Source organism: Chelonoidis abingdonii, chromosome 7 (assembly GCF_003597395.2).
Source record: "Chelonoidis abingdonii isolate Lonesome George chromosome 7, CheloAbing_2.0, whole genome shotgun sequence".
Classification (NCBI taxonomy): Eukaryota; Metazoa; Chordata; order Testudines; family Testudinidae; genus Chelonoidis; species Chelonoidis abingdonii.
In genome coordinates this window covers 37,751,614-37,771,336 of record NC_133775.1, presented here as the reverse complement: position 1 = coordinate 37,771,336, position 19,723 = coordinate 37,751,614, and the positions used below count along the sequence as shown (strand labels likewise).

Here is a 19,723-nt window from a genome sequence, read left to right as displayed (position 1 = left end):
ATTCCCAGTGTAAAGAAAAGCAGTGCACACTGATTGTATTGGTTGAAAAAATTTATTGCTAAAACAACAGAATTTGGTTTCTGTTTAGATATGTATTTCCTCTTAAAATATCTTTCACAGTATTTTATAAGATGTAAATGCACACATAAGAAAATTCTTTTTTACTGGCAGTGAACCGTTCAATTAAATAACTTTACCTATGAGTTAGCAAGCTGTTACAAAGCTCTTGTGAGTTTCTTGTACAACAGAGAAATCATACAACTTGGTGACAAAGGATTCTTGTATAGAAAAATGTGATGCAGTGGAGACAAGAAGTTTAAGTCCCATTACACAAGTATATGCTGTCAACATAGTTTGAGGGTTTAATTGGTTCTTTGATTAAAAATTAAGATTACAATGTTTCACAACAGTCAAGGAACTTGGAGTTAAGGCTGACACCTCTTTTATTCTTTTTGTGCATCATTATCTTATTTCATGATCAGAGAAGAGTTGTCAATAGTTTTTTGGTAACAAGGCTTCATGGTATACAGGGAAGATTAAACATATTTAAAGGTTAAAATTACTGTGTTTTTTAAATTTATAGTTGTCAGTTCTCTAGAAATGTGAGTTAAATTGTAAATGTATTTGTAATCTATGAACGCACTGAAATTTAAACATTTCTTCTATTTTTAATAGATAAGTTAAATTGCTTTTTGGCAAATAGAATGAATTCTTAATGCCAGAATGATCTCTGGTCTATGAAAATTTTGGTTGCTTATTCCTTGGTTGAATTTGGTGTATTAACCTGAATTTGAATTTCCCAGTGATTTTGAATGTACAGTGAAAGCTGACATATACCATGTGAAAGCAGTTATTTAAAATGTGGTCTGGTGGCAGGGCATGGCATCCTCAGAGAAGGGTCAGACTTTGGAACTCTGCTCTGAGGTCAAATGGTTTGAATTTGTTTAAGCTGTTTAGACTCCTGTCCTGCAAACATGCATATGCTTAATGTTAACATGTGAATAGTCCCATTTAATTCAAAGGGAGAACTTGCATATTCAAAATAAAGCAGGTGTAAGGGTTAGTTTGATAAGGCCTTATTTTACATAGGCTCAGATCAACAAAGCCTTTTCTAGGACCTTTTAGATGATGTCCTGCTATTCACCTCTGTTTGAAGGAATTTATTAGTACACACACTATTGTCTTTGCCAGTAGTGTGTGTAATATCTACAAGATAAATATCATATTTTGTTGTTTTTTAACTCTTTTCACTTTGCATTTATAAATCTGAGAGAATTTAAATGCAAAAAAACCTTAGCATTAATGCAATGTTAAGGTTGAGAAATCAACCACTTAGTCAAGAGATTCCAAAAGTTTAAGGTTAGCCTAACAACACTAATCAGGCCATGTTGCACATATGCTTGAATAGTAATCATCCAGCTTAAATATTCTGTAAGTGGCAAAGCTGTTCAGTTACTATGTGTTGTGCAACAGCATTGCGAGTTGCTGATAAGTCCAATTCTTGAGCAGCGGTCCTTATCACAGATAATGCAGGTGTAAGCACAGGGCCAGAAGATGAAGCTGACGCACTATTAGTGCTTCAGGCCTGCTGCACTTTGTTCTCTCTCAGCCACCTCTCTTAGACTCTCTTTCACTCACTGGTGTGGCGTAGCGCAGCCCTCCACTATAGCCTTGCTAGCTGCATCTTCTGAGCTTCCAGTGTCAGTTGTTGAAAGTTTTCAGGTCCCTCCTGCAAACTCCTTGGATCTGAGCCTAGGTTGGTCCAGTGGCCATTCTCAAGTTCTCCATACAAGAGATCCTTTGGAATGTGCCATTGTCCATTCAATGCAGATGACAAGCCAACAGAGATGTCTGTTTGAAAATAGTGATTAGGCTTGGCAATTTTACAAGTACATTGGTATCAGGAACTTTGCTTTTTACCTTGATACTTAGAATATGGCAAAGACAGTGGGTGTGGAAGGTGTTCAGCTTTTCTCATGCCTGCTGTAAGTGATCCAGTTCTTGCTATGATATGCATATATGCTGGTACTATATTATCATGTAACCTTATTTTCTTTGTGAAAAAAATTATATATATACACACACACAGGTACATAACAATGTATTAACTTTTAATTGACATCTTATGTTATACAACGTCTTTAGTTAATGTTGGGACATTAATAATTTCTGGAATTTTCGGAGCTTTGAGGGCTTGATTTCAGAAGTCTGACATTAAGACGTATTTGCAGAGTATTTTGGGATCCTTCAGACTAAAACCTCTGTATTGTTATAAGACAGTATTATTGCCATGCAGAAGAAATCTACTGCTTTCTAAATAGTCTGGTACTATTCATAGGAATGAACCTTTTAGCATGTCAAGGGATTGGGTCTATACTGTGATAAACTATAGAGGACTTAATGACTGAAATGTGTATAGTGTCTTTCTTTCAAGTATCCTAAATCATTATTTGCTGGGTGAAGGAGTGCCCTTACCCATCACTTCTTGGATAAAAAGTGCCAATGCAACGGAATGCATAGGATGTGAAGATTACCATATATGAATGAAACTATAGGTAAGCAGAATGCAATTAACATACCTGAAATTGTGCCCAAATATTGTAGAACTAACACTATCTACTCTTGTGAAAAATATAATAGGCTTTTTATTAGCTACAAGTGGCCAAGATTTGGTTTCAATCAAGTGATCACAACTGCAGCATCCTCATACATGGGAGAGGTGGCCTGTCAAATTCCAAAGCATTAGGGCTTTCAGGGAAAAATATAACACCTCAATGCCTTTTTATTACCAACAGGCAGGCAGTACACACACTGGAGCACTGCTATAATGTACTTACCACAGATGCCCGATCAACAATGGGGTTCCTTGTTCTTTTTTGGGGTTTTAAAACACCATAGTCCAAGTTTAGATAGCTGCAGATAAAAACAAAAAATTGAAAAGATGTCATATCTTCATATGTTTGGCCTTCATTAGCGAAATATATATTCGAAGTAAGGAGTGATTCAAAAAGTAGCCATCAGATATTCCATTAGAGGAATACTTTTTTCCTGGGCAGAACATCTTAGTATAGAAATGTGCAAAACGACGACATCGACTTACCCACGTTCCTTGAATTATGAAACAGTCACTGGCAGAGCAGAGCATACTGATATTTGCATGGTTTCACAAGTTGTATTTTTGAAATCCTAACTTTTCTTCCTGGATTATGACTTCTCATGGGATCAGACAGTTTCCTCATTCATCTCATAGTGAAACTTTCATTTTTATATCCATGAGAATCACGCCTGGGGACTGAGGGCTGTATGTAGCTCATGGTCTCTCTGTATGCTTTATTCTGTATCTGTAAATCGGTTTAGTGGTTTAGTGGATGTGTATGGTAAAATGCTATTTTAAATCCTGCCATTTTTTAAATTTGACACGGACTAATGAAGAAAGTCTCTTTCCTCTCTCTCCTACAGGCATTGTAACTTCTTTTTTTTTTTTCTGTGTGGGAACGGAAGGATGGTAGAAGGGCTAAGCTGTTGAAGAACTCTTTTCCTGCAGGGTTTTGGGAAATTTGGCTAATTCATGCCAAGTATTGTGTGTCTTCTGATCTCCCCAAAACAAATATTCCTAGTCTGAGTTCTTATTTTTTCCCTTTGGGTGACTGGTACTTGATTATGAAATCAGCTTCAAGTTCAAATGAAGTAGAAAATGTTATTTTTGGGGGGAATGTCAGGTACTTGTTTCTCAGAGTGTATCAATACTCATACAGTACTGAAATTAACTGTTCAAAATGCTCACTAGTTTTAGGGAAACAGTAAAATTATTCTAATTATGCTCATTGGTAAAGATATATACCTTGTAATACATTTATGTTTCTTGTTGTGAGAGATATTATAACTCTTTTTTAAGGAAATTGGGTAGATTAATGGAATGGACTGGGTTAAATTCCTCTTCATGTGCATTCTCTACCCTACTAGCAAATCTTATTTGATACGTTTAAAGCAGTTTAGCTAAGGATGTTCCATCAAGCAATAGGAGTGTACCATATTTCTGTAGGGACTGATCTAGTTAAGCATGTTTTTGTATTTATAAATAAACAAAATAGCCATGGAACCAAGTTTACTGCTTATATAAATTGTTGCCATCTCCAGTGACTTCAATGGAGTTGTACCTTCTTAGGCCTATGATGAATTTGTCCAGTGACTTCCTAGTTGTCTGTAGGGTCTGAACTAGAGAGGATACTAAAAAGAATCCCTAATGTGAATAAATTGTTGTATGTGCTCCACTTATAACTGCTTCAATATTGCACCACCTGATAGAAACATTACTGTCTGACAGTAACTTTTTACACTTTGAGTACTCAATCTATCTTTAGTCTTTAATCTGCTTATAGTAAGAGGAGTTACTGAATATTAAGGCACAATTTCTGCTGTTAGGCCAGGGTAACTCTCACTAATTTCAGTGGGAGGTTTTTTTTTTTTTGTAACTGTATGTGTAACTGTCATAAACAGATAGCTAAGGATTAATGTTTCTTTTACCTGTAAAGGGTTAACAAAGGGAACCACACACCTGACCAGAGGACCAGTCAGGAAACCGGATTTTTCAAAGCTCAGGGAAGGAATTTTTGGGTGTGTGTCTTTTGTCTGTGTCTCTGTTCTGTTGCTCTCGGCTTTGAGAGTGAACTGGTCTCGCTCATAGCTTTAATCTTCTGTTTCCAAGTGTAAGTACAAAGTAGAAGACAATAGGTTTTATATTGTTTTATTTACATGTTGTAGTTTGCTGGAATGTTATTTGTATTTCTTTTGAATAAGCTGTTACTTCATTCTCTTAAGCAATTGACCCTGTATTATTGTCACCTTGTACAGAGACCATTGTTATGCTTTTTTCTTTTCTTTATATAAAGTTTCTTTTTAAGCCTGTTGGATTTTTTCCTAGTTAGAACTCACAGGAATTGGTGGGAGGAAGAATGGGGGAGGGAAAATCTTTGTGTCAGAGTGCAAGCTACCTTTGCAGTAACTCTGACGAGGGTAAAAAACTGATCTCTCTGTGTTTGCATTTCAAGGACTTGAAACGGTATCTCCTAGTGTACCCAGGGCGGGAAGCCAGGAGGAAATAAAGAGAAGACAAGGGGAGGGGGTTATTTCCCTTTGTTGTAAGACTCAGGGCATCTGAGTCTTGGGGTCCCCCAGGGAAGGTTTGGGGAGACCAGAGGGCGCCAGAGACTGGAAATCTGGCTGGTGGCAGCGCTATCAGATCTAAGCTAGTAATTAAGCTTAGAGGAATTTATGCTAGGCACCCACATTTTGGACGCTAAGGTTCAGAATTGGGATTTATGCTTATGACAGTAACACAGAGAACTAGTCAGAGGAATCAAAGGATTAATGTGTTCCTGCTGATTACAATGTTTGGGACAGTGCTGTCATTCTAAAAGGGCTTCATTCTGTAATGAGCAAACCCCTCTAGGTATTGTTTGATTTTTTTCAAATTTTAATTGGGGATACCTGCTGCTAGTTTTCAAAGCTTGACTGTCAGGATGGTAATCTTAGAAAACCCTTGCTAATGATATTTTGTAGTACAATACTATTTGTGGTGCCATGACTGGAAGATGCTGCGTATCAAAACATCTTAAAATATAAAGAGAATCAGTCAAAAACTTATAGTCAAAAGGAAAGATAGGTTTTTAGGAGAGAATTGCATCAGCCATGGCAGAAAGATGGGACACACTGAACCAGAACAGATACTGATCAATAAACAGGCCTAATTCTAAGTCTAGGGATCATAAAAAGTAAAACTGGAAGCTGATTAGAGTTGATAGGATTGTGTCTGTTTACACTATGTTTGACATTTGGTGCATAGAGAAAGAAAAGCATATGGGTTTTAGAAGAGATCATTGAAGAACATTGGTGCATCTATGATGTTAGACGGAACAGTTACTGTGCTACAGATACACAGTGACATGGTCAAAAAGTCTCTGCAACTTAATATAAACAATCTGAAACCAACAAAAATCAGAGCAGTAACTGACCCAGTGTGGTATATGGCATTATTCAAAGCCCAATACAAAGGGGGTAGGCTACTCTTAGCCTCAGTCTAGCCATACACAAAGGACTTGGCCATGCCAAAATCTACTGCAATGTCCTCTCCTTTGGTTGAGGAATTGATATTTCAATAAAGGGGCACCTTCATTTGTCCATGAAATTGAGGCAGGGTCCAGCCTCCATTCCCCGCATCCTATGGCTTGAGGTCTCTCACTGCTGTCCAGATAGAGGTGAAAAGACACCCAGGACATTCAAACACTGCCAGCAAGGAAGGAGCTCAAGAGTGTGTCTCTCCTTTCAGTCCCATCAAATACTCACACTAGTCATCCTATTGCTATTAGAACATATATGATAACCCTTAGTAATTCAGCAGTTTTACATTTTACGGTGCTGAATAGACATTTAAGTAGACAATTAATTGGCACAGCAACCTGTGACTTTGTTGGATGGTACTGGTTGATGAGACTGGAGTAAATTGCAATTTCGTGTAATACTCATTTCACAGATGGGGGAAATTGAGATACAGAATAACTAAGTGACTTACCTAAGAGCAAAAGCTTGTATTGGAGCTCTGCAATTCCTGGTTTATCAAGTCTTCTGTTCAATTTACTTGAAAATACTGCATCTCTGAGTATGGTTGAATAGGAGACTGGGATCCAGGAATTCCTGTCCAGAATGACTACATTTAAATAATTTTAAATTTTGGGTTATTATATCAAATTACTGACATACTTTTCACCATAATGTATCTTATGTTATTATCCTCACATTTTCATTAAATCGTATAGAAGATGAGTTCAACACTTTACACTGTGTGTACTTTTAATTACAATTTTAAAGTAGAAGGTGTGTAGCAATAAATATTTAATGAATAGCTTACAGCTTATTTATTCTCAGAAGTAGTGTTACTGTCCGTACATAGTTCAACAAAACCATTTATCACAGTTGTCAAAAAAAAATTAAAAATCAGTCGTCATTATGTCACTCATTCTCTTGTACATGAGCAGTTTATAACATTTTAGAACTTTGCAACCTAAATCAATATATGTGATTCATAATGAGTGTATTCCCATCTAGAAAGCAATGCATGATAAAATGAAAGTGTGTTTTAATAGTGTAGGCCTGGCTTGACATGAATAATTGGACATAGGTGAGACCTCATTTCTTGGGTGACAGGATTAGGGCGGTAACTGGATCAGCAGGCTGGGAATAGAATTTGAGCTGATATAAGGGGGAATGATTTACAATGGACAAGCTAAGTCAGAACATAAAGCGGAGGTAAAGAGTAAGTCATACATGGACAGTACGTGGACAGAGCATGCTGTACAAGAATTGGTTCCTACAAACTAACCAAGCCAATCGTAAAACATGTAATGCAATGTATAGTAAAAGCAATGTAATATGTAAATGTATATAAAGGAAGGGGTTTGCTATGCAACTTTGGATATGTGGTGTGGCCTGTACCCACCCCCTATGTTTGAGTCTTTTCAATTCAGTGTAGTTTTGCTGTATGCCAAATAAAGGAGACTGGAGTTGAACTGAGTTCCTGGGGAACCATGTGGAAGAGGTCTTGGGGGAACCCCAACGTAGTGGTGCCATGACTTTGATCCGCTTGTCTGGGGCAGGAAACATATATACACCCCTTAGTATAAGGGTTGCAACCTAGCATTAAGGGAAATGGCATTGGAAAGGTTTAAAAGGATTTAAATATGAGAAAATTAGTACCATGCTGAAAAAGTGATATAAATCTAAGGGTGGACCATACAGATTCCCCAGAGAAGTGCTAGACGGAGATCAGGACTGGGTGAAAAAGAAACTCCAAGAATGTATTTAAAATTTGTAAAGAATTTATTTAAAAAAAATTCTTGACAGAGCATGTCAGAGGTCTCTTAAAAAATTATTGGCAGAGTACAGCAAAAATCAGTGGAATGCCATTGAAACTTTCAAAAAAATAGAGCCTATTGGTAGTCATGGAAAAAATATCAAGGTTTTTTGTTTTGTTTTGTTTATTCTACAGTAAAGAAAGCAAATCAAAGCAGCAGTCTTACAAGGTTTAAGGTGGTGGCTAAAACTTTACCAATGTACCATGTTAGGAAATGAATGCAAAAAGCATAAAAAGCAAATCAAAGTTGTAAAGACAAAAACAAACAAACAAACGAACAAAAAACCTAAATAAAAACATATCTAAAAGGTCAGGAGAAACATAATGTCTGTTGCCTATATCCAGATAGCCAAAGTAAAAAGTAGCTGTCCTTTAAGAACTGAATTTAGTGAGTACAGCTTAGCTTGTATGGACACTCTCTTTCCAGCCTGCTGATTCAGTTACCTCCCTAATCCTGTCACCCAAAAAATGAGGTCTCACCTACGTCCAAATATTCATGTCAAGCCAGGCCTACACTATTAAAACACACTTTCATTTTATCATGCATTGCTTTCTAGATGGGAATATACTCATTATGAATCACTTATATTGATTTAGGTACTAAGTTTAAAAAATGCAAAAGACATAAAAGATGAGCTTAAAGCTACAAAGAAAAAGTCAGTTGAACATGTGATGCTCTAACAAATCAGTTACAATCTGAACATTTAGTAGCTAGCAAGGTCTTGAAAAGTCTTTTATTAAACATTAAAAAATTAATGTAATTTGTAAAAATTAATGTACAGTTAAAAGAAGCTTATATAAATTAACATGATGGCGCTTGGAGGAGACTAAATAGTGGTAGTAAAAGTAATAAAGTGTTAAAGAACAGTGAAAGGTTTAAAAAAAATGCTGAGCTGAAGAATAAAACCTAGTTATGGTAGTAAAATTCAGTGTAGCCATGCCCATGAGATCCTTCGTAATCAAACAAATTATGCAACGGGGAGGTCAAATGGTGACAAATACCACCGCTATCTTTTTCCTCTGAAAGCATTCACAGCCATTCAGAAAAATGGGCCCTTCCCAAATAATGTGTCTATAATCAATTGTGTTGGCTGTTCTCATCTTTGCAGCAATCTAATTTAGATTAACTATGAACAGTTTAGTTAAAATCACTTTAAAAACAGAGATTTCTACATGGCTTACCTGCTTCCATATGTACTAGTAGGGATATAACCTAGGTGCATGTGTGTGCACAAACATTAATAAGTATCCATCAACCTCATGAAGAAACTTGCACAAATACAGACAGATATCATCTTCCTATTCAATGCAACGGATGGACATCAGACCAAAAGGGAAAAAACCCCCCCCCTCAAAGGTAAAAAACCACTCTGTCCCATACTCACAAAAAACAGACACAGGAGAGATCATCCATAAATCACAAGAGAAACGGAAGACACCTGACACATCCATACAACAAACAGGAAAACATCAAAACCAGACCTCCAACCGGAGCCCCTCATAAAACAAACTTCCGTAACAACATGGATTCACAAAATAAGACAGAGACTACATACTCACCTACCTCTCCTACAAAGAAAAAGGACTGAAGCTTTAAACTTCTCCCGCACAAGGGCCCAACCGGACCGCCCAACCCACCCAGCAATCAATCTACCAAACTAACACACACAGCCCAGAAAAAGTCGTCCTATCAGGACGCCTTCTGCCTCTACCCCCACAACATGAAACAGTCGCGGCGATCTGGAACCCTACTTCGCGCCTCCGCCTCAAAGAATAACTTTCAGGACAACAGAACAGCGCACTGATTCACAGCTACCCTCAACAAGCACAAGAAGAAGAACACCCACATGACCCTCCTAGGTCGAAATGACAGTGCTGGACCTATACCATTGAATCTTGCCGCCAACGGCACAGGCAGAAATATTGGAAAAACCAACATCGCTTCTCAAACCAAGTCGTCGCGAACGCAATGCCATCCACACCTCAGAAACCACCCTGACATAATCACAAAGAGGCTGATAAAGGAGTCCTGTTGGCATCAATGAACAGGTCGACTACCAAAAGGAGGCGCCAGACCAACTCCCAATACCAAATTCTATAGCCACTTCGCTCAGATCCCACTGAGGAATATACAGAAACTGCACCATCTACTCAGAGAACTCCCTACACTAACCCGGACAATCAACATACCCTAGAGCCCCTACCAGGCTTATTCTGTCTACTACCCAAGATCACAAACCGGAATCCTGGACCCCCATCTCATCCGGGCAGGCACCTCCACTGAAGGACTGTCTGGATATGTGGACCGCTACTCAGACCCATCCACCGCATCCCAGCTATCTCCGTACACCACGAATCCAGGAAACTACAATGCAATTGGTGACCTTCCAGAAAACACCATCCTAGCCACAATGGATGTAGAGACTTCTGCACAAACATCCCATACACAGATGGATATCAAGCTGTCGCGAACAGTACCCTGAGATGCCACAGCACAACTGGCTGCGAGATCTGTGCCTTTATCCCACACACAACTATTCAAATTGATGACAATTGTATTCCAGATCAGTGGACCACGATGGGCACCCGCATGGCCACAATATGCCATATTTAGGCCGACCTGGACACAACACTTCCTCAGCCCCCGCCACTCACGCCCTCTCTACCTACCCACATCGTGACATCTCATCACTGACCCAGGGAAGGAGACCCTGGAAAAATCCAACGACGTTTCAACACGCTTCCACCCCACACAACCTCAGCCTGCCCAACTACACGGAGTCACTTCCTAGACACTACGGTACAAAATAAGTGATGGTCACATTAACACCACCCTATACTGAAAACCACTGAAGCTATGCCAACCTTCATGCTCAGCTCCATCCGGCACATCACATCTATTGTGTCTGCAGCAAGCACTGAGGTACCCGAGACTGCTCTAACCCCTCAGACAGAGACAACACTACAAAAATCTCCACCAGACATTCCAAAAACACAAACCCACATGAGGAATATAAGGAAACAGATCAACAGACCAGACATGTACCCAGAAGCCTCCTACTGCAAGACAAACCCAAGAAAGAAACCAATAGGAACGCCACGGCCCATCACATACAGTCCCCAGCTAAAACCCCTCCAATGCATCATAAGGATCTACAACCCATCCTGGACAATGATCCTACACTTCACAGGCCTTGGGTGGCAGGCCAGTCCTGCCCACAGTCAGCCTGAAACATATCTCACCATAACTGCACACTGCACCATAAAACCTAGCTCAGGAACCCAACCATGCAACAAACCTCGATCCAGCGCCACATACTACACCAACGAAACACCATCGGCCCAATCCCCACAAGCCGTAACAGATCAGCCACACCAATCATCAGTCGTTCACCTGCATCCACAATAATACGCCATCAAGCCAGCAAGCCCTCTGCTATGTACACCGGCCAAACGGACAGCTCGACCAGAAAAGGATAAATGGACACAAACCAGATATTAGAAATGGCAATTACAAAAACCGTAGGAGAACACTTCACCTCTCTGCCACACTATAGCAGCCTAAGGTGCCATCCTGCACAAAAAAAACTTCAGGACCAACTTCAGAGAGAAACCTGCTGAGCTTCAGTTCATCTGCACAATGACCAATCAGCTCAGATTAAACAAAGACTGTGAAGGCTGCCACCTACAAACCAGTTTCTCCTCCTGTGTCCACCTCACCTCAAGAACAGGACCTCACCTCCCTGATGAACTAACTCCATTATCTCTCGCAACTGCGCAATAATATACCTGCCCCTGGAAATTTCCACTACGTGCATCTGACGAAGTGGGTATTCACCCACGAAAGCTCATGCTCCAAAACGTCTGTTAGTCTATAAGGTGCCACAGGATTCTTTGCTGCTTAAACATTAATAAATAAATTATAGTGCTAAGTTTAAAAATAAATAACACAGCAGTTAAAACTGCCTGTCAAAAAAAAAGTTACGTGTAACAGTAAGTTTACTGAAATCTCAAATAATTAAAATACAAAAATAAAATAAAAACAGCAATAGAACAAAACATTGTGAAAATACAGCAATTATTAGAGCCCAGGCCAAAAATATTATCTTGCCTGTATTAAAAAACAAACACACACAAAACCAAAACTTACTTAAAATGTACATAAAAATAAAAAAATGCAATTTAGAAATGTAAGCAACTCAAATGTGTCATCTGCTCAAACTTGCAATTTACAAAAGGAGAATTTCAGAAATATAAAACCATATTGAAAAAATCAAAGGCTCAGCTGGCAAGGCTAAGCTAAGCAAGTTTAAAATATTTATTTGGTCTCTTGTATAAACTGTTTACAACATAGCAAAAAAACAGCAAAATTAAAAACAAAATATTTTTTTAAAATGTAAAAAGTATCTGTAAAATATTTTTTTTTAAATTCTACTAAAAATCCATCCAAATCTTTCCTTCAAAATTGAAAAGCTAAGACAGTCACTCTTTCAGGCAGTGTCTCCTTTCAGTCTTAACTTTGTTGGTTAACCCTTCTGGTGTCTCAATACTTCTAACAAAGTTTAACATTTTATTTTTTTTTAGGTTTGCTGTGTAACTTTAAATGTGTGATATGCCCTGTACCCACCCCCCATACTCTTGAGTCTCCTCAACTCAGCATAGCTTTGCTATATGCCAAATTAAAAAAAAATCAAAGTGATAAGACTGGAGCTGAACTGAGTTCTTGGGAAACCAAGTAGAAAAGATCTCAAGGAACCCAACTAATATCCTTCACATAGTATAATGATCTAGCCTTTGTAAAGCACTGACCTTGCACAAGCAAGACACTAACAAGCAAGTCACTGACATGGATTATTGTTAGTGGTCGCCTCTCCTCCTGCCATCTCCCCCATAAGTGAATTTTAAAGGAAGTCAGAAATGGCACCATGGAGCTGTTCTGTTCATTAATCCACCACCATCATTGGCAGTCCCTGAATTCGAGGATAATCTCTACCACAGAGTTACATATGGGTCCTGAGATGACTCAGGAGTCCAATCCTGGAACCGCAGATGCACCCACAGTATGTACAGATATTTCCTGGCAGGTCAGCTGCCTGCTGGGAGACAATTATTTCTTTTTTCCTTCCTTCTTTCTCTCTTTTCGGCTTTGAGGGCAAGGCACAGCTTCTTCTCGAAGTAGATCACTGCCTGATGGAGGATATGGTGCCACTGAGGTAGACATTGATGTCTACATCGGTTTTCTTGAGATACGTGTTCAGTGTGTCTTTGTAGTGTTTCCTCTGACCACCATGGGATCTCTGAGAGTAGAGGACTTGTTTTGAAAGGCAAGAGTCTGGCATCTGCCCACAATGTCCAGCCCAGGGGAGTTCGTGCATGATGATCATTGCTTCAATGGTGGTGACACTGGCTTCAGTGAGGATGCTGGCATTAGTGCCACGATCTTCCCACTTGATGCAAAGGATCTTCTGGAGGCATCATTGGTGGAACTCTCCAGACTCTTGATGTGCTGTTGATAGGTCACCCAGATTTCACATCCATAAAGGAGTGTAGGAATAACATTTGTTTCATAGGCCTGGATTTGGTGTCCTGCTGTAGGTCATAGTCTGTGAAAATATCTGGGAAAGCAATTTTCCAACGGAAGCACCTGTGCACCTGATCCTGTGCTGGATCTCACTGTAAACTTTTGCATTTTGAGAGAGTTGGCTACTGAGGTAGCCGAAGTGCTCAACTGTCTACATAGTCTGTCCCTCGATGGTGATTTGTTGTGGGTCATGTGGAATGCTTGAAGCAGGCTGATGGAGCACTTTAGTCTTCTCAATATTGAGTGAGAGTCCTAGACTTTATTACGTTTGTGCCAAAAAATCCAGTGTGGACTGAAGGTCATTCTCAGTGTGTGTGAGGATGGTACATTTATCAGCATACTGAAGATCAGTAATGGATGCCCTAAGGACTTCGAGCAGAGACATTGAAGATTAAAAAGCTGCCCACCCATTCTGAATTGGATGTCAACTCCATTGGTCTTTAACAAGGACCAAAATGACTGCTAAATAGATGGAGAATCGGGTTGGGGCAATAATGCATCCTTGCTTAACCTCAAAAGGGGTCCATCTCCAGGCCATTACAGAGAACGGTGGCAGTCATCTGATCATGAAGAAGCCTTTGGAACTTAATAAATTTTGGAGGGCAGTCAAATCTGGCCAGCACCTTCCACAGGGCTTCACAATTGACAGAGCTGAAGGCCTTTGTCAAATCGATGAAGGCAATGTACAGATCCTGATTTTGCTTCTGAGACTTTTCCTGTGTGTGATGGGCAATGAAGATCATATGCATATGCAGATTCTTTCTTTGTTGGTTTACCTCACTGTTTGTTCCAAGTTTTAAACCAATGGATCCGTACCCAAAGGAGTACATCTGTTACAGTATATTACTAGAAATGTGTAACTTATTTCAGAGCCTGCTGAGATAATTGTAATATTCATAGCTAAGAATACTGTGTTACACAACTGTAAAAGATATGAGGTAACATTTTAAAAAGTATGTGAGTGATTTAGGCTTTTAGAGTGACTTATTGAAAGTCAGTGGGATTTAGGTTTCAGTGTCACATTTGAAAATTAGGTTTAGGCTCCCAACTCGCTTAGATACTTTTGAAAATTGACCCCCTCGTCTTTACCTCTCTGTAATTTTTTTAAAAAAGAAAGGAATTGCTATAATTGCTTGTGTATATCAGTTTGCAGCAAGGCTTTTTAATTAGGTAATGATCTTACATTTTTTTGAGTAAATTAATAGTCAGATTCTAGATTAAACATGCAACATTCATTTAATTAGTATATGAGATTTTCATATTAAGAACACCTTGATTGATCAGTCAATCAATCCTCACTGAGAAAGTGCCAATCAGAACACATCATTTGTGATGTTCTAGCCAGTCCTTCAGCCACTTGCTGGCCAGGCTCTCAGTGGCACTGGACAACCGATTGGCATAATGCACTGCAGCCCTCCTCAGTGATCCGCCAGCCTCAGCCTCCCAAGTAGCTGGGATTACAGGTGCATGCCACTGCACCCAACTTCATATTAAGAAAGAGGGAAAAAATCCACCTGAACAATCCTTAACAGAAAAAGCCTTCCTGAAGGGATCATCCATCCATATAACCCCTAACAACAAGGAAATGCCTTATCAGAGTCTCTGTGACACCCCCCTCCTCCTTGTATCACATTCACCACTTTCACTCTAAGAGCCGCACACATCTTCAACATGTACACTACAAAAATGCACACATCTCATTTCCTATGATGGAGAAGTATGGAGTTGGAGTTGCGTTTGTGTGTGTGCTTTTTTTGTAAAGGAAAACTGGAAAAAACTAAAATTCCAGTGGATGCAACCAGCAATATTGTCCACCGGGGTCATAAGTAGGGTTTGTATCTGGGTCCTTCAAATGCACACCATCGATGTTAACAAATTGAAGTAAAGGGCTAACTGATAACACTAGTGTACTCTTATCCTTTATGTGGTTCAGCCACTAGTGGAGGACATATGTCACCTATTTGCAAAGTGTGTCTAACTATGTGCTAGAGTAGTATTAGGAATCCACATACTGGCCTGTCATGCTCTAGGAGGGAAGTATGATCTAGTAGTTAGAGAATGGTTATCAAAAGGACAGTCAAGAATGTAAATTTGGCATTCTGAAAGATAGTGTGGCTTACTGGATTAGACTTGGATCAATTGTCAACTCTACCAGAAATAACCTTTCAGTTGCTTTATTTTTAAAATGTGAGGAATGTAACCATAGGTAGGGGTATAAGGGACCTATTGACTAAAGTTTATGAAATTCACAGGTATATTAACTAGGGCTGTTAGTTAATTGTAGTTAACTCACACGATTTAACTCAAAAAATTAATAATTTTAATCACACTGTTAAACAATAGAATACCAATTGAAATGTATTAAATATTTTTGGATGTTTTTCTACATTTTCAAATATATTAATTTCAATTACAATGCAGAATACAAAGTATACAGTGCTCACTTTATTATTTTTATTACAAATATTTGTACTGTAAAAATGATAAACAAAATAAACAGTATTTTTCAATTAACCTCATAACAATACTGTAATGCAATCTCTGTATCGTGAAAGTGCAATTTACAAATGTAGTTATTTTTGCTACCTAACCGCACTCAAAAAGAAAACAATGTACAACTGTAGAGCCTACAAGTCCACTCAGTCCTACTTCTTGTTCAGCCAATCAGTAAGACAAACAATTTTTTTTTTTTTTTACGTTTTATGGAAAATAATGCTGCCAGCTTCTTATTTACAATGTCACCTGAAAGTGAGAATAGGAATTTGCATGGTACTTTTGTAGCCAGCACTGCAAGGTATTTACATGCCAGATATGCTAAACATTCGTATGCACCTTCATGCTTCGGCCACCATTCCAGAGGACATGCTTCCATGCTGATGACGCTCGTTAAAAAAATAATGTGTTAATTAAATTTGTGACTGAACTCCTTAGGGGAGAATAGTATGTCTTCTGCTCTGTTTACCCTCATTCTGCTATGTATTTCATGTTATAGCAGTCTCGGATGATGATCCAGTATGTTGTTTGTTTTAAGAACACTTTCACTGCAAATTTGACAAACTGCAAATAAGGTACCAATGTGAGATTTCTAAAGATAGCTATAGCACTCAACCTAAGGTTTAAGAATCTGAAGTGCCTTCCAAAATCTGAGAGGGATGAGGTGTAGAGCTTGCTTTTAGAAGTCTTAAAAGAGCAGCACTCCGATGTGGAAACTAGAGAACCCGAACCACCAAAAAAGAAACTCAACCTTGTGTTGGTGGCAGCTGACTCAGAGGATGAAAGTGAACATGTATCAGTCGGCACTGCTTTGGATCATAATTGAGCAGAACTCATTATCAGGATGGATGCATTTCTTTTGGAATGGTGGTTGAAGCATGAAGGGACATACGAATCTTTAACGCTTCTAGCCCAGAAATATCTTGTGGCACTGGCTACAACAGTACCATGTGAACACCTGTTCTTACTTTCAGGTGACATTGTAAATAAGAAGCAGGCAGAGTTATTTCCTGCAAATGTAAACAGACTTGTTTGTCTGAGTGACTAACTGAACAAGACATAGGACTGAGTGGACTTGTAGGCTCTAACGTTTTACATTGTTTTATTTTTGCATGTAGTTATGTTTTATACATAATTCTACATTGTAAATTCAACTTTCATGATAAAAAGATTGCACTATAGTACTTGTATGAGGTTAGTTGAAAAATACTATTTCTTTTGTTTTTATAGCACAAATATTTGTAATAAAAATAAGTGAGCACTGTACACGTAGTGGCCTGTGATGTAACTGAAATCAATATATTTGAAAATGCAGAAAACATCCAAAAATATTTAAATAAATGGAATTCTATTATTGTTTAACAGTGCGATGAATCACAATTAATTTTTTAAATCGCTTAAGAGCCCTAATATTAACCCTTGTCACTGGAAGAACTGGGACTAAATTAATTGTCTGTCTTTGTCTGATTTTGAGCACAGTCTTGAAGTGATCAGTGAAGACTTTTATTTCTATGTTCCAAACATTTATTTGTACTATACTACAGAAAATCCTATTGAGAGAAAAGGAATTAATTTACATTGTATAGCTTCTCACTAGGACATACAAGCATGTTCCTAGGGATTAGAAACGATAAGCAACACAGGCCAGGTCTACACTATGAGATTAAATCGATTTTAGATATGCAATTTCAGCTATGAGAATAGCGTAGCTGAAATCGAATATCTAAAATCGATTTACTCACCCGTCTTCACCGCGCGGGATCGATCCGCGCGGCTCGCTGTGTCGAATCCGGAAGTCCGGTCGTCTAGCTGGAGTTCCGGAATCGATCTAAGTACGCTCTGGGATCGAGATATCGTGTCCAGACCAGACGCGATATTTCGATCCCCAAGCAATCGATTTTAACGCGCTGATCTGGCGCGTAGTCTAGACGTGGCCACAGTGTGGTCATTAATTTCAAAATGTAGGGTTTTACCTAGAGCAATATAATGAAAAAGAATTACGTGGTGTACGTATATGCGGTAGGTAAGACGCATACAGCAATAGAATTTATAACAAATTCAGATTGGAACTGCCACTAGATGTCGTTCTGTTTTTTTGTTTTTTTAATTTAAATGTATCAGTTCCTCAAATACTCAAAATCTAGAATGTATAAACTGGAACAGGAAAGAATCTAAACAAATTCATTTGAAGTTGATCTATTGTTGAGTCCTGTTTTTTATTGTCTGTTTTTTAACATTGTAAAACATTCATTTGTGCTTTAGTGTGGTGGGATCAGTTGAGCACTGTTCATTTTTTTAGATTTTATTAGGTTTTTGAGCTTTTTATCTGAATTTTAAAATATTCTTTTCTCTTTCTACAGAACCTTCTGGGTTTAAATCCCCGTATGCAAACTCATGCAACTCTTTGTTCAAGTGCAGTAAAGAAACAAGACAAGAAACATTGGAAAAGGAATGCTGATAAGAGCAGTTCAGTAAGTACTGTACTTATGATAGATCTGGAAAATGTTAATTCATTGTTAAGGTTGGAAAAAAGTCAGAAAATTCAGAGTTACATTTCCCACATAGTTAAGCAGCCATACGATTACACCTCTAGAAATTGAGGGTAAGTGCACTGACTTCAGTGATTTACTCTAGTGGAAATGAGATCAGAATCTGGCCCCAGATTTTAAATTATGCCTTTCTCTCTTTGCATGAAATAGGATTTTTCATTATAAACTTTCTGAATTCTTGGACATCCCTGCTATTTTAGACACTGCCTTTATTGATCTAGGTATGTTCTTTGTTTCAATATGATATTTGACCGGTTTTATATGATAGTAGTTGTTATGTCTTCCATTTTGTTTTATTAATGGTTGCCTGTTTGATTTCTCAGCTGATCAAGGATGCCTGTCACATATTTGTGCTGTCTCTGTCCAGATTGTGCAGGATAGTCCTCTCAACTCAGATGACTTATCTCATTAGGTTTTATGGATTTTTTAGGTAGAGTATTACACTTCCACCCCATGAACTAATATTTAGCCTTGCTATATATTCTGTTGAGTGTAGTCTCTATTATGATATCCAATTGTATGAGTTTTTTTCCGGATTCCACCACATTTTAGAAATACCTGCTGTATTTAGGTCCTCTTTCATTGATAGGAGTGAAATTTCTAAAGCAAATGTCCCACTTTCCTGCTTCTTCCTCCTTCCCTTGGCAAGTGTATCTCTAGTATGCACTCAAAGTTCCTGATGCTCTTAAACTTATAGGGATGTGTAAACATTATCAACCCCAGGATGCATTTGTGGATCTTGGTAGGTGATTGAAGTTGAAACAGAATCTTAGACATCATGTAACTTTTCATTTTTTCAGGGTTCTAGCTGAATCTTTTACATAATCCCTGACTTCTGGGGTTGGGGAAGGTGCTGCTCCTGTGTGAAGACCCTTTGTGTTCAATGGGACTCTGTACAGGTACAAGAGTCTGCCCACAAGTTGCTCATTTTGTGATCAAAGCCTTAGTTATAAACAGTTATAACTCATATTTTAAAAATGGACTTGCATGGTAATATGCAGTAATTATACTGTGTGGCTATCAGCTAAAAATTCCTATTTTTAGTCCATAAATGGGGCAAAATTTTAAAAGGCCAGTACAAAATTTGAAGGGAGTTTTGCATTTCTATCCAGAAAATAGTCCCCATTTTAAAACTTTGTTAAACATTTTTCCCTGTCACAGCATTGTGTAACTGTATTAAAAAACAAACAACCC

General features: G+C 38.4%; 1 protein-coding gene across 3 annotated transcripts in view; it reads left to right on the top strand.

Moving 5' to 3' along the window:
- The window catches only part of DPYD (dihydropyrimidine dehydrogenase), a 594,472-nt gene that overhangs the window by 40,487 nt on the left and 534,262 nt on the right, over positions 1–19,723 (top strand). For all 3 annotated transcript variants that reach the window (XM_075067810.1, XM_075067809.1, XM_075067811.1), the window contains one exon: positions 18,341–18,451. In XM_075067810.1, coding sequence (XP_074923911.1) covers positions 18,341–18,451 — 111 coding nt within the window. The remainder of the gene's footprint in view (positions 1–18,340; positions 18,452–19,723) is intronic.